Source organism: Vulpes lagopus, chromosome 7 (genome assembly GCF_018345385.1).
Source record: "Vulpes lagopus strain Blue_001 chromosome 7, ASM1834538v1, whole genome shotgun sequence".
In the NCBI taxonomy this organism is placed as follows: domain Eukaryota; kingdom Metazoa; phylum Chordata; class Mammalia; order Carnivora; family Canidae; genus Vulpes; species Vulpes lagopus.
Window position 1 is genome coordinate 116,531,570 of NC_054830.1, and position 14,256 is coordinate 116,545,825.

General features: G+C 37.9%; 2 protein-coding genes and 1 pseudogene across 6 annotated transcripts in view; 2 read left to right on the forward strand and 1 right to left on the reverse strand.

The window, feature by feature from the left end:
- Window positions 1-14,256, reverse strand: part of LMNB1 (lamin B1) — a 63,899-nt gene that overhangs the window by 23,705 nt on the left and 25,938 nt on the right. For all 5 annotated transcript variants that reach the window (XM_041763091.1, XM_041763096.1, XM_041763095.1 and 2 more), the window contains exons 2-5: window positions 10,188-10,344; window positions 9,432-9,557; window positions 5,906-6,076; window positions 4,369-4,494 (exon numbers count right to left, since the gene is read on the reverse strand). In XM_041763091.1, the coding sequence (XP_041619025.1) occupies window positions 4,369-4,494; window positions 5,906-6,076; window positions 9,432-9,557; window positions 10,188-10,344 (580 nt within the window). The remainder of the gene's footprint in view (window positions 1-4,368; window positions 4,495-5,905; window positions 6,077-9,431; window positions 9,558-10,187; window positions 10,345-14,256) is intronic.
- Window positions 761-1,346, forward strand: LOC121495531 (60S ribosomal protein L39-like). The gene has a single exon (XM_041763097.1). The coding sequence runs from the start codon at window positions 796-798 to the stop codon at window positions 949-951; it is 156 nt and encodes a 51-aa protein (XP_041619031.1). The 5' UTR covers window positions 761-795; the 3' UTR covers window positions 952-1,346.
- LOC121494552 lies at window positions 10,395-14,147 on the forward strand (annotated as a pseudogene).

The window sequence follows — 14,256 nt, forward strand, 5'->3', positions numbered from 1 at the left end:
ATACCATGAGAACAGAAGGCGCTTACAGTGAGGGAAACTATGGGAGGGACAGAGGTGAACTGTCATACTAATTTTCTGTAAATCTAGATTTATGCCAAAATAAAAAGGTTATTTAAAAAATAATCAACCAGGGCAGCTCGGGTGGCTCAGCGGTTTGGTGCTGCCTTCGGCCCAGGGCGCGATCCTGGGGATCCAGGATGGAGCCCCATGTCGGGCTCCCTGCATGGAGCCTCTCCCTCTGCCTGTGTCTCTGCCTTTCTCTCTTTCTCTCTCTCTCTGGGTCTCTCATAAATAAATAAAATCTTTTAAAAATAAAAATAATAATAATCAACCAATTAACTAAAACCAGATTAGCATTGGACACTCTATATGAGAAGCAGGCATTCATCTTAAGAGTGATACTAAACATAATCCTTGCCTCAAGAGCTTGAATTTAAGCTGCATCTGTGGGGCACCTGGGTGGCTCAGTTGGTTTTGTGTCTGTCTTAGGCTCAGGTCATGATCCCAGGGCTCTGGGATCGAGCCCCAAGTTGGGTTCCCCGCTCAGTAGGGAATCTGCCTCTCCCTCTGCTTCTGCCTGCCACTCCCCCTGCTTGTGCATACGCTCTCGCTCTCTCTCTCATGCTGTCAAATAAATTAAAATCTTTAAATAAATAAACTGCATTTGCAAAAACCATGCTATAAACTAAGAAATCCATTTTTTTCTCACAAGCTTCTAATATAATTTAAGTTAAAACGCTTCTCTTCTCTCCTTTTCACCGCCATCCTGGTTGTGTGTGGTTGACTGTAATCACCATGTCCTCTCACAAGACTTTCAGAATCAAGCGATTCCTGGCCAAGAAACAAAAGCAGAATCGTCCCATTCCCCAGTGGATTCAGATGAAAACTGGTAATAAAATCAGATACAACTCCAAAAGGAGGCACTGGAGAAGAACCAAGCTGGGTCTATGAGGAAGCATCACACATCATGAAATAGCAAACATAATTGGCACACATATTTAAGCTGCATGGAGATCACATGTTCCTATCCTATCAATATGGAAACATCCTTCCTACCTGGCCAGTAGACATGTCTTATCAAGGAAATTATTTTCTCTGTTACTATGCCTCTATACCAGTAGGTTGGTTCAGTAATAAATGTGAGACCTTTCAGCTGAGCTGCTGTTGTGTCCTGATTTGTGAAGTACTGAATTCCCCCCTCCTGTCAGATCTCACATAGCACTGTCTGATAGAACTTTCTGCAGTGATAGAAATGACCAAGTATTTAAAGTGAGGCTAGGGGATACCTGTGTGGCTCTGTTTGCTAAGCATCTGCCTTTGGCTCAGGTCTTGATGGGGAGTCTGCATGTCTCCCCCACTCTGCCCCTCCCCCTGCTTATGTGCTCTCTCTCAAATAAATAAAATCTTAAAAAACAAAAAACAAAACCTGCTTCTCCTTCGATCAGCCTCTTCACTGTATTTGTGATGTGGGAGGTAGACAGAATGAGCAACAAGGTGGAATCTAAAGGAGAGTTGATGAAAGGCATGGAGTACCCAAGATTTAGAAGTAACATCTGGGCCTAGATTTGTAAACCCAAAATGTCTCTGTCTGCCTCTGATGTTACAGAGTTCTGTAAGTGGGAAAAAAACAAAACCTACCATGACTCATTTAGAAATACCTGAATTGTATTTTCAATAGCTGCATTACACCTGTTATGTAGTGAAATATAAAGAATACAGCGTAATACAAAGAATACAGCGTAAGAGGCAGACCTAGATCCTTCTTCCCAAGTCTCCCAACAAGTAGCTCTAAGACTCTAAGCAGGCTGTACCTAACTAACTTCATTAAGCTAGTGTCCACATCTGAAAAATGAAGAGGTCTAACTAGATTACCTGTGAGATCCCACCTCTCACTCCAAAGTATTTTATGACTGGCTTCTGACAGTCTTTTTTTTTTTTTTTTTTTTTTTTTAATTTCATGGTATATAACTGAAGTGTACTGAAGTTTATTATGGTCTACCTACAATAGCAATTTCAAATCTGCATGTTAGAAAAACAAAACTTTAGAGATGCCTTCAAAGTGCCAGTGGAGAGTCTTCCCAAGTCAAAAAGTCTGTGACCAATTAATTTGGCCAGTAAGAAATCTATACAGAAATAACAGAAATACTATAAGCAATATATGAAATTTCTAATTATAATACTGCTACAATCTCTATTTATTTAAAAATATTTTCTGGAGTCAGCTTTTTAAGAACTATTCATTTATTTATTCATTCATTCATTATGTCATTCATTTTTAAGTAAACTCTACACCCAACATGGGGCTACAACTTCTAACCTTGAGATCAAGAGTCACACGCTCTAACAACTGAGTCAGCCAGGTACCGCAAGGATATGTCAATTTTAAATAAAGTTTAAGTACTTCAGTAACATGAGTCATATCACCAAAAGGAAACTGTATGGCCTAAGAGGCAGTGTGATGAAACTGGTATGACCCAACACTAAATGCTATTAAGATACAAATGGGATGATACTGAGAGGGGTGGCTTTTTTCTTTTTCATGATCTAAGAGGCTAAAGTTTATCAACTAATGAAGATAATCCACAAGATATATTACTTATCATAAAATCTAATATCAGTAATGAATAGAGGAAAGGACATCCCCCTCTCCCTGGGTCCTCAAAGACAAGAGAAATTTAAAACTATTCTGACTGAAGAAGGTACTTCACCTATTCTATAAGGACTCTTAGCTCCTGGAAACCCTCAGGGCCTTGCCAAACATCATTTAAACACCATTACCCAGAAGTTAACCAAAAAAACTTCCAAGGATGGGAACAGAATAAGCAAACAGGGAAACAGCCCTGAACCTGAATCAGGTAACATGGCTACCAGGCTTCACAGCCCATCAGTGTCTAACAGCAGGCAAGTCTCAGACCACTATCTGTATACTATAGCTAGCTAAATCGAGAGGAAAATGCAGCAGCCAAAAACAAAAACAAAAACAAAAACAAAAACCAGGGACATGGGAAACTGAAGGAAAGGGGATAACTAGAGTATGATTTATTAAATGGAGAAAAGTAGTAAATGTCAACTCAGAGTAAGAACACAGGGGACTATTTTTTTGGAAAGTAGTTATTATAATAGTGCAATGGAAAAAAGATTATCTTTGAAGAGAGTGAGGGGTAAATGGAAAAATTGGAAACTAGGAGAGAAACCCAGCTATCAACCTGCAGTCTCTGGGCAAGTAATTAAACCACCGAGGTCTGTGTCTGAATGACTCAAAAGACCCTTCCAGCTCTAGTGCTATGTGAAAACTTCAAGATACTATCAAAATGAAATACTCTAAAATAATCTTTTAAATTATGTTACAAATAGTAAAGTACATGATAGGAAATGTAAATGTTTTTTAATTTTGTTTACATTACCCTTTTTTATGCAATTCACTGTCTGCCTTGTTTTCTAAATTCCTACAATGAATAGCCTCAGTTTTATAATCAGAAAAACATTTTACTAAAAATAAGAAAAAGAAAAAACAAAAAGGAAGAAAAGCTTAATCAAGAATAAAGTAAAGTTTATTCTTACGTGGAAAATTTAAAACAAAAGTCTCCTCCCTGAAGGGAAAAAGTAACTGAAGATTCTTCCCAAGTAATTAAGGTGAGTGGATTATTATTATTTTTTTTTTAGGTGAGTGGATTATTAAAGCCTTCTGAACACTTCAGGTGGTTGTTCGTGTACTTCATGCCCATACCAACATTACCCTTAGACTGAAACAGATCTCAAGCAGCAACCATGCCGGCCCTAGCCCAGCCAGGAATACACCAGCATGACTTAGGCACTTGGTCAGCACAATCAGTAATGCAATCATTTGTCACTCAGAGGTACCAACAAATGAATTAGTTGCTAAGTTCTTAATACACAAGTAAGGCTACTTCCCATGACCCTATTAAGTAGTTCAAACACTAAGAGAATCTATCTAGAAAAGCAAAGCATTTACTACTCACAAAGAATTTTTGCATGTTTTTCTTACTATGGTTTCCAAATGTGATGAAAAAGGAGTACATTAGGAAGACTGCTGTGTGTAATGAGGCTGCTCAAGGAGTCAGAAAACCTGGGTCTAGGGGTAAGCCCCAGAAATAAACCAGCATGTTACTTCCTAGGGGAAACTTCCTTAGCTCTGGATAACCTATTAGTTTAGGAATAACAGTCCCACTCAGAGAATGTTTATGCAACACAAAATGAAAAAGTCAGAACAGCGCTGTGCAACAGGAGTGTAGGAAAATACTACGCTCCCTGAAAAGTGACATCGGCAGAACAAAGCAGGTAGACGACAATGGTGAAGGTACCTTCAAGTTCATCTTCAATTCTTCTTAGAGTAAGAGGCTTACTTACCTCTTTCTGTAGATTAGAAAGCTGAGATGAAAGGCTCTCAATTCTCATACGACTTTCCATCAGTTCTTCCCTGGCACTGTTGACAGTAGAAGTATTCATCTCTGATGACAGTCTGGCATTTTCCAGCTAAAAGAAGAAACAAACAAACAGTCTTATCTAGTGACTTAGAACAAACGAAAAAGGAAGTATGATTCATTTCAAGGCATTTCATTTCAAACCTAAGCCCTGATGGTAACTGGCTGATGAAACAGGAAAGCATCATGAAGTTTGCTGACATGGTATGCATGCTCTTAAAAGTCTTTCTGGCTTTAGGCTCAATTCTCAATATATGAGCTTAACAGTGGTAATACGCCTCTTTCTCCAAAGTCTATTACTTAGATATTTCACCTACTGTGTCTCCAATGTGTCAGATAATACTGATAAAAAGAAGAATGGGTGGTAGAAACTTAATTGTGGGTGATGTCTGTAGGAAAATAAACGTCACAAATCTCTAACCCATCAAATCTAATTACAGAAGATAAAGCTTTAAACAGAAGTACTAATTTTAGATTATGTCCCACCAGATAGAAACACTTCCTTTGAGAAGCAAAAAATAGCCCCCTGGATAGAAACATCTTATTTCTCCAAATGCCCATAACATTCTGTTCTGCAAATGCCTGGAGTATGTTTGCTGTTTGTTGGCTCCCACTGGGGCCACAGTCTATGTGACTGACAAATTCTACCTTAGACTTTAGCCCCTTCACTGCCCAGCACAATGCCTAGCACTGAGTGTCAAGACAATTCAATACAGGGTTTCAAATATCCCTCTCTTTCACTAGCCAATTATTACTTCATAAAATGGATTAAACCAAAATCAACAGTTTGAGACCATTCAATAGAAATTACTTTCATTCAACACCTGTATGACCTTAATTTTTCTAAGTCTTCAACTAAGAATTCTTTATAATCAAATCATGCTAACATTTAACACACTGGGATAAAATCATTTACCAGGAAAGTCTGTACTCGGTGTTAAAAATTTTTGCATAATCTGTATGATCACACGTGGGAAGTTTCTAGAATATGTTTTAAATGAATAACAGTGGCAGAGGAAGAAATATCAGAGACTTTCCATTTGGCCTGTGTTCAAAAATGCCTGAAGTGTGACAAGTCACAACCTATGTAACAATGATGCCATGAAGTCAGAATGACCTGCTGTCTAACCCTCACTGTTATATGCAGAACAACATGACTAGTACTTGCTATAGAAAGAAACGTGTTTTCAGATGCCTGGATTTAACCATTATGACCTGACACAAGTGGCCAATCAGAGAAAAACATAAACCCTTACCTCTGATAAGGGTGAAATAAACCTCTTTCTTTGAATAATTTCTAGTAATACTTACTTTATAGAAAAGCTTTTTTTTTTAAGTCCATTTTTAATTTTCAGAGAGACCAGGGGAACTCATTTAAGAAAATTAGAACTAAGCAAACATCAATTCATGTTCTTCAGGGTGACAGGAAGTAAGGGTTCTCAGAGCTCAAGGAGACCACTGACTTTGGCATGGTAAGTCTGCTCCAGCTCCTCCTTGTACAGCTTCACTTGGGCATCATGCTGTTCTCGCATCTCATGAAGGGCCTGAGCGAGCTTGTACTCATACTCAATCTGACGTCCAGAATCCACCTCTACCAAGCGAGTTTCATGCTTCCTTCTGGTCTCATTGATCTCCTAGAGGGGGGGAAAAAAATCACATAAAACCAAGTTAACTACCAAGACTGCCCTGGTACAAGTCTGAGCGACATAAAAGCCATCGGAAGTGTTATACTGTGTCTGCCTTAGAGCAGGCACGTGAATAGACCTATTTCTGCCTTTGTTTTCAAATGAGAAGTTTTTGAGATGGAACTGTGACAGAAGTGGTGGCAGTATCTAAAGCCCTAAAAATTTTATTTATCAGTGGCTTAGCTATGTGTTTCTCAGAAAGCAAGAAATGGCATGGAAGCCTTACAAAAGTACCATGCAATCATGGATAACTATGTACACTGAACAGTAACTATTTTTCTAAACCTGTGTGATGATGATCCTTAGGATGCTTCTAGAAAAAATGCACATGGAGCACCTGGGTGGTTCAGATGGTTAACAGTCTGCCTTCGGCTCAGGTCATGATCTCAGGGCCCTGTGACTGAGCCCCATATGGGCTTCCTGCTTAGTGAGGAGTCTGCTTCTCCCTTCCCCCCTTCTCTGTGCATGCTTGCTCGCACTCTCTCTCTCAAATAAATCTTTAAAAAATAAAAAGTAAAAAATTTTTTAAATTTTTCATCAAAAAAAGAAAAAATACACATGAAAAATTAAACTTGCTAGTCTAGACAGAAGTAACTAGAAGATTTATGCATAATAAAACTATTAAGATTATTTATTTTTTTATTCATAGAGACAGAGAGAGAGAGAGTCAGAGACACAGGCAGAGGGAGAAGCAGGCACCATGCAGAGAGCCTGATGTGGGACTCGATCCAGGATCTCCAGGATCATGCCCTAGGCTGCGGGCTAAACCGCTACACCAAACCGCTGCGCCACCGGGGCTGCCCTAAAACTATTTTCTTAAACATACTAGGATGCAACAGACAGAGCAAGCTAATTTATATGCCTTATTTTAACAGCTGGTGCTAAGGTACCAACATCAATTGATAAAAAATTTTATTACCAATATTACTTTACTCTCTTAAGTACATATGACCACTCATTATCAAAGAACAGAAATAGTAGGCATAATCCTTTAATTTATGTTTTGTTTTAAGGAACTATCCCAAACTAGAATGGCAAGGAACACAAGTCCAAGAATAAAATTTCCATTCAAGCTTCTCTCTGAAAATACAACAGATCTGTCTTTAATGGCAATAATTAAAGAGCCCACAAGAGGGGGATATAATCCACTGACGTTTGTTTCTGCGTCCTTTTCCTGCCTATGACTCCCTATACATTTCTTCATCTTTCTTTTAACTGCTCATGGCAGAGAAGAATGCACTTATTAATAGGATACAAAAACCAGGGTCCAAATTCCAGTTCTGTTACTAATATCTCAGGGTTTACATTTATTTAATGAAACAAATTAAATTTAAAACATGCAAATAAAAGGTTTCATTCAACAAGTACTGAGCACCTAATAATGATTTTGCTCTTTGTCTACCTTTCCTCCTCTTCTTGTTCTTCTTCTTCCTCTTTCTCACCCCCTTAACTGTCCATAATAAGGAACTAAAGTATATCTATTGAATAGAATTATATCCTCTATGTTTAAAAAAAGAGGAATATTTTAAGTTCATTCTCAAAAAGGCAGAAACCAAAATATTCAAAGATGCTATACAACCTAAAAATATTAAATCATTTTTTTTGCTGGTGCCTTTTTTATTATTTTATGTAGAATCAGTGACTTGCAAACAAAAAAAAATACCCTACTCCTGGTTTAAAGATCTAGGACTCCGCACATAGCATAAAAACCAAGTAATGATCTATCACAGGCAATTTTATCAAAATAAAAATATAAAACAACTGAATATAAAAACATATCCATTTATAAAGCAAAACTGCAGTTAACAATTACGTGATAGCATTTATTACACGTCATACAAGGAACTTCAGCACAAAATATTCCACTTTGATCATCACCACTTCTCTAAGAACAGGTATTGGTATTTTACTTTTAAATAAATGACTTGAGGGCAGCCCCGGTGGCTCAGCGGTTTAGCGCCACCTACAGCCTAGGGCGTGATCCTGGAGACCAGACCCAGGATGGAGTCCCACGTCGGGCTCCCTGCATGGAGCCTGCTTCTCCCTCTGCCTGTGTCTCTGCCTCTCTCTCTGTGTGTCTCTCATGAATGAATAAATAAAATCTTTAAAAAAAATTTTTTCCCATTTTAAAAATCATTGTTAGTTGCTGTTTTCAAAATTGTATTACCTCTAAAATCATTAAGTACTTAACTGCAGGTTTCATACCCCAGGACTAATTCCAATCCTTTTTCAATCTTGAGAAAATATACATTCCCCCCTTTTTCCATTTTATTACTTGTCTTTTGGCAACAGTTGCTACCTTCACCTGCCAACGCTTGACCACAGAGGCTAAGGTTTGTAAATGGCATTTTATTTAATTTTTTTTAATTTTATTTTATTTATTTATGATAGGCACACAGTGAGAGAGAGAGAGAGGCAGAGACATAGGCAGAGGGAGAAGCAGGCTCCATGCACCGGGAGCCTGACGTGGGATTCGATCCCGAGTCTCCAGGATCGCGCCCTGGGCCAAAGGCAGGCGCCAAACCGCTGCGCCACCCAGGGATCCCGTAAATGGCATTTTAAAATAAACACACATAACCATAAATGCTGTGGGCAGCCTGCCTTCAAGATAGCCCCCCAGTGATGGCTGCCCTCCTGGCAGCCACACCTTTGTAGAATCCCCTCCCATGGTGTAACATGGTCAGTCTATGTAACAGAGAGTGATGGCACATCACTTCTGGGATTAGAAAAGTTATAGAAGATAATGTGGCTTCTGTCTTATGTTCATGTTTTCTCTCTCTCTCTCATCACTTACTCTTGGGGAAAGCTGTATCATGAACAGCCCCATGGAGAAGCCCATGGTGAACTGACTCTTCATACCAACCACCCGGGAATGAGCTCAGATGCATTTCCTCTCATCTAGGTTGAAAGCCTGATTGCAACCTCATGAGAGACCCTAAAACACATCCATGCTGTTAAGCAGCTGAGTTTCCCAACCTTCAGAAACTGTGAGATAATGAAGATGTGTGGTTTGAAGTTGAAAAATTTTAGTTATTAAGCAGGCAGCAATAGATAACTAACACAAATGCTCAAGCAAGTTAATAGTAATTAACTGCTATGACCACGTCCTTAGGAATTAAGACTTCTAATAAGGCAGTAATAAAGTGAAATCATATCTGTTTAACAGCCTGAATTCTTATATAAAACCTGTTAGCGGTACCTTGAATAATTTACTTATAAAATCTCTCACATTTTTTACATATAAAGTTATAATAAAGCATTTAGGATACTTCCATTCCTTAAAGAAATAAAATTATACAGTTACCTCCTCATACATATTTTTACGGAACTCCAGGTCCTCGGTAAGGCTCTGACAGCGATTCTCTAAATCCACTTTAAGTAAAGTTTCATCTGCTAACTGTTTTTTGGCAGCAGCCAAGGAGGCTTCCAACTAATACAAGGAGAAAGAATTGGTAAAAATCACAAAACAATTATTTAGTAATGAACTTAACAGACATCTATGGACTGAAACAAGAAATAAAATTTCTGTATCACTTATACCTTCCATTTCTTTTATCAATGTATCAAGAGCCTCTCATTATAACCTTTAACCCAGAACTGTGTGTCCAACTGCCGGTCCCCCCAAGAGTGCCACACTGAAACACCTCTCAGATCTGGTAACTGGCAACAAGTAATGAACAAAACCAACTAAGGAGACCTACCCAGGATTTGAGCTACCACTTTCATTTCTTCCTGTGTGTGGAGCAATGTTATGATTTTTTCTTTTCCTATCTTCCATTCTGATACAGTATTGAAATAGATTTTGAGAGCAAGAAACAGAATGAGCATAAGCAAAAGAGAAAGGAAGAAGACCAGCAGTAAGATGTGCATGACCCAGATAAAATGCCTGAGACGTGAAAATGCTTTGCACATCCGCTGCCTCAAGACCATGCTTCAAGGCAGCTATAAAAAATTTTTTTAACAAAAAATATTTTTTTAATGAATTCAAAAATCTACTCTGCCCCAGTCAGATGGGGCAAATTAACCTCCCAACACAGATCAAAATCAGAGTTTGCCTTACCTGGGCAATCTGATCCTTCAGGTCCTCCAAATCTCCCTCTAAACTTTTTTTGTCACCAAGTGCCGTGGCCAGAGCTGCATCTTTAGAATTCAGTGCAGCTTCATATTCTCGAAGCTTCATCTGGGCTCCATTGAGATCTGATTCCTTCTTAGCATAACTGTAAGAAATTTGAAAAAGTGCAAGAGGCCGGGCTAGAGGTTGAGCCCTTGTACAACATCGGAAATGAATGAGCTGTCCAAGCTGTATGAAGACAGCAATGACCCCGCAGATGGATGTGATGCCCGGTGAGGGAGGCAGTGGGAGCTGGGAGCCATCCCTGAACCCCTCCTGCCACAGGGCCCAGCCACAGCTAGAGTAGGAAGGCCCAATGGAGGAGGAGGCGGCCCAGCCAATGATGGAGCCGCAGGAGAACAAGGCCTTGCTCACCGGCCCATTCCTGAGGAGCAGCCAGGCCAGCTCACAGGCCTTGACTTTGAGAGTGAGGACAAAGGTGAGGAATTTGATTACTGGGAAGACAACTATGATTATCCGGAAGAGGAACAACTGAGTGGTGGCAGCTACAGAGTATCAGTGGCCCTGGAAGAAGCCAACAAGGTGTTTCTGAGAACATCCAGAGCGAGGGGAAGCAGCCCTGGATGGCGGGTTTCTTTCTTTCTTTCTTTCTTTTTTTTTTTTTTTTTGAATGGCGGGTTTCAAATGCATTATGAGAACACCCCGTTTGAACAGTTGGCTTTTATCAAAGAGCTTTTTTCACTTATGGTTGTCAATCGTCTGACCAAAGAACTTGGCTGTGATTAGATCACTGACGGAGAGTAATTGAATGCTGTTAAAAGAGGAGGAAGCTACTTGAGGAGAGACCCAACATTCCATGGTCTTTTGGGTTCATTCCAGATAGATAGTAACGGTGCCAAGGAAAAAAGTTGATCTTCAAAAAAAATTTTGTTGTTGTTGTTGTGCAGAATAGAATAGGGCAGTGACTGCGCAGTTATGAAAAAGAATTGTTAAAGAAGAAACATATTAGTACTGTGGAAATCTGTTTTCAAGAATGTTCCTGAAACACCCGCAGACTTTGTTACTGATCCAGATTATTTTTCTTACATTGAGGAAATTTTCGTATTTCATTATAAGGAATGGTTTTTAAGAATAAGTTATGACCAAGACAAACTGCCAGTACAAGACCCCCACTGATACTAATTACATGAGGAAAAGTACTAACATTCAATTTAGGACACAAGATGTCTGAATCATTTGGACTGAAAGCCTACTAAGAGAATTCTGAAGGTCCCACTTTGTGGTCTGTCCAAGCCAGTGTTCAAAGGCTAAATTTTTAGTGTGAAATAAACTGGGTATTCTTCAGTATCCCAAAGAGATAAGCAAACCCAAGAAGAAATATATATCATGTGTGATTTATCTCAAAATGTGTTTAAGAGTATCTGAAATTTTATTTGTACATGTATCTTGATCATTTACAAAGCTGTAATTCAAGAAAATTTGTCTTATGATTTTTAAAACTCAAAAATTAAGACATCCATAATTTCAAAGTTGGACATTAAAATCTATGTGAAAGAACAAACTATTTCTAATACTCTTACATACTGGAGATATTGTTTTACTCGCTCTCTGATTTTCATTTAACTTTACAGGTGAAGGGCTTTGGTTGAACTTCATAATATATAAGAACTGTTAAAGTGAAAATGTCAAGTAAAAGGAGAGCCCTACATCTAAAAAAAAAAAAAAAAGACTAACAATTATGCCCTCAAACTTTAAAGGTTTTAAAACCTGCCCAGAAGTCCACCTCAGTATCTCAAGTTTCCCTCTGTCTCTTCCTCTAATTAAGCTTGTTATTGGTTATGTGCCAGCATTCGCATTCGAGGTGATAAAATTTGTTCTGTGTAAAAAAGAAAGAAAAAGAAAAAGTGCAAGACATCAAATTATGCCCCTGACTTGAAGCTTTCTCCCTCCCTGCTCAAGAGGAAACAAAAGAAGATGCAGTTTAAATAAAGGCTGCCATAATCCACTAAAATTAAAGGAGCAATTTAGGAGCATTAAATCTAGAGTTCTAGCAGATAACAACTTTTTCCTTCAATGATTTCCCTTCCATGGGTACTAACGACTCTAGATCAAAGAACTCTCAAGGGCCAATGTTCCAGAATCCTGGTGGTCTCTGAGTAAGAACATATGTCCATCTTATTTAATAAAGAGACACTCACTACATACAGGTTTTCAGTAAAAAATGTTTTTGAAGAAATGGAAAACTATTATTTTAAAACAGAATTAATATTATAAACCAAGATGTACAGGAGACATAAATCAAGATACAAAATGAGATTAAATAAACGAAAATGAAGTTATTTTGAAAAATAATTTTTATGACTTGATGATATATCATATAGAAATTCCATTTTAATATAATTTTATTTGAAGTGAGCTGATATATAGTATTATTAGTTTTCAGTATACAACCTAGCAATCTGACATTTATATCCATTTACAAAATGGTTATTACCATGATAAATGTAGTTATCATCTGTCACCATACAAAGGTATGACAATATTGAGCATATTCCCTGTACTGTACTTTATATCTCCATCACTTATTTATAACTGGAAGTTTGTATCTCTTAATCCTCTTCACTTATTTTACCCAACCTGCAACCCTCTAGCAACCATATTTGTTCTCTGTATCTGAGTCTGTTTCTGTTTTATTTTATACCAACTCCCTTAATATTACATAAGAACTCAATGATCCCAAGCTTGCAAAACACATTCCATTTCTTACATAAGAGGTGATTTTAAGATTTTCCTAACAGAAAAAAGGGCCTTCCTAATATACTGAGGAAAACTTATTTCAGTTTATACTATTAACTACAAAAATGAGGCTCGAACTGAGGTTTGTCCTCTAAAATATCACTTTTTGGGGCACCTGGGTAGCTCAGTCAGTTAAATGACTAACTCTGGATTTTGGCTCAGGTCATGATCTCAGAGTCCTGAGATCAAGCCCCATGGCAGGCTACGTGCTTAGCAGGGAGTCTGCTGAAAGAATGATTCTCTCTCTCTTCCTCTCCCCCTACACCCTTCACAGTGCTCCCACACATGTATGTGCGTGCTCTCTCTCTCTCTAAAATAAATAAATATCTTTTTATTAAATGAAGTTCTATATTATAGAACGAAGGTTCCTTTGGATACATCTCTGTCAAATAATTCTTGAAACAATAGTTGTTTCAAGGATAGTATTTTTTTCATTCCAAACGATTGTTATCATTAATAGTGGCACTAGGAGAGTCTTAGTATCAAAACTTTCAATAACAATTCTTAATTAAAACTGCTATTGTAGACGAACACTTTTATAACTGATGTTTGAGAACGCACTAGAAAAGGAATAGCTAACAGGAATTTTTAAAATAATCTTTTACAATTCAAATAAAATGAAGAAAAAATTGTCCAAAGGATAAGTGCATATAAAGAGAATAATAGTATTCATCTCTTTTCATTTTGGTATCAGAAAACAACTATATGCATAAAATCTCAGCAGTCTTATCAGTAATTTTTTTTTTCTTAAATCGTATCTTTTTCAAATCCACAAGATGGCATCCTTTCACTGAAGATTCTTTTAGGAGGAGGGGGGGGAAAATCAGCTGTCAAAAAAAAAAAGCTATTCCACATACTCATTAATTTATAACAAAAACGTTTGTTCGGTTCATACAAGGGCTGGGTTCTAAAGCTGGGAACTCATAACAGAATCAATGCTTGCAAGGAGCAATTTTGTCCCACGATATAGAGCAGAGCTGGGCAGAAATATTGTCATAAAACATAATTTAAAACAAAATCATATTTCATAGAGTGTTACACAATATTCAAAAAGCTACTGGTTTAAAATTAATTAACAAAATTAAGTACAACAAATTCTGCTACACCACTATCTAATATTTATTTTTTTAATATTTTATTTATTTATTTATTCAGGACAGGACAAAGAGAGAGAGAGAGAGAGAGAGAGAGAGAGAGAGGCAGAGACACAGGCAGAGGGAGAAGCAGGCTCCATGCAGGGAGCCTAACATGGGGACTTGAT

Bases quoted from the DNA above. Each gene is read 5' to 3' on its own strand.
- LOC121495531 (XM_041763097.1), top strand. From the start codon at position 796: ATGTCCTCTCACAAGACTTTCAGAATCAAGCGATTCCTGGCCAAGAAA.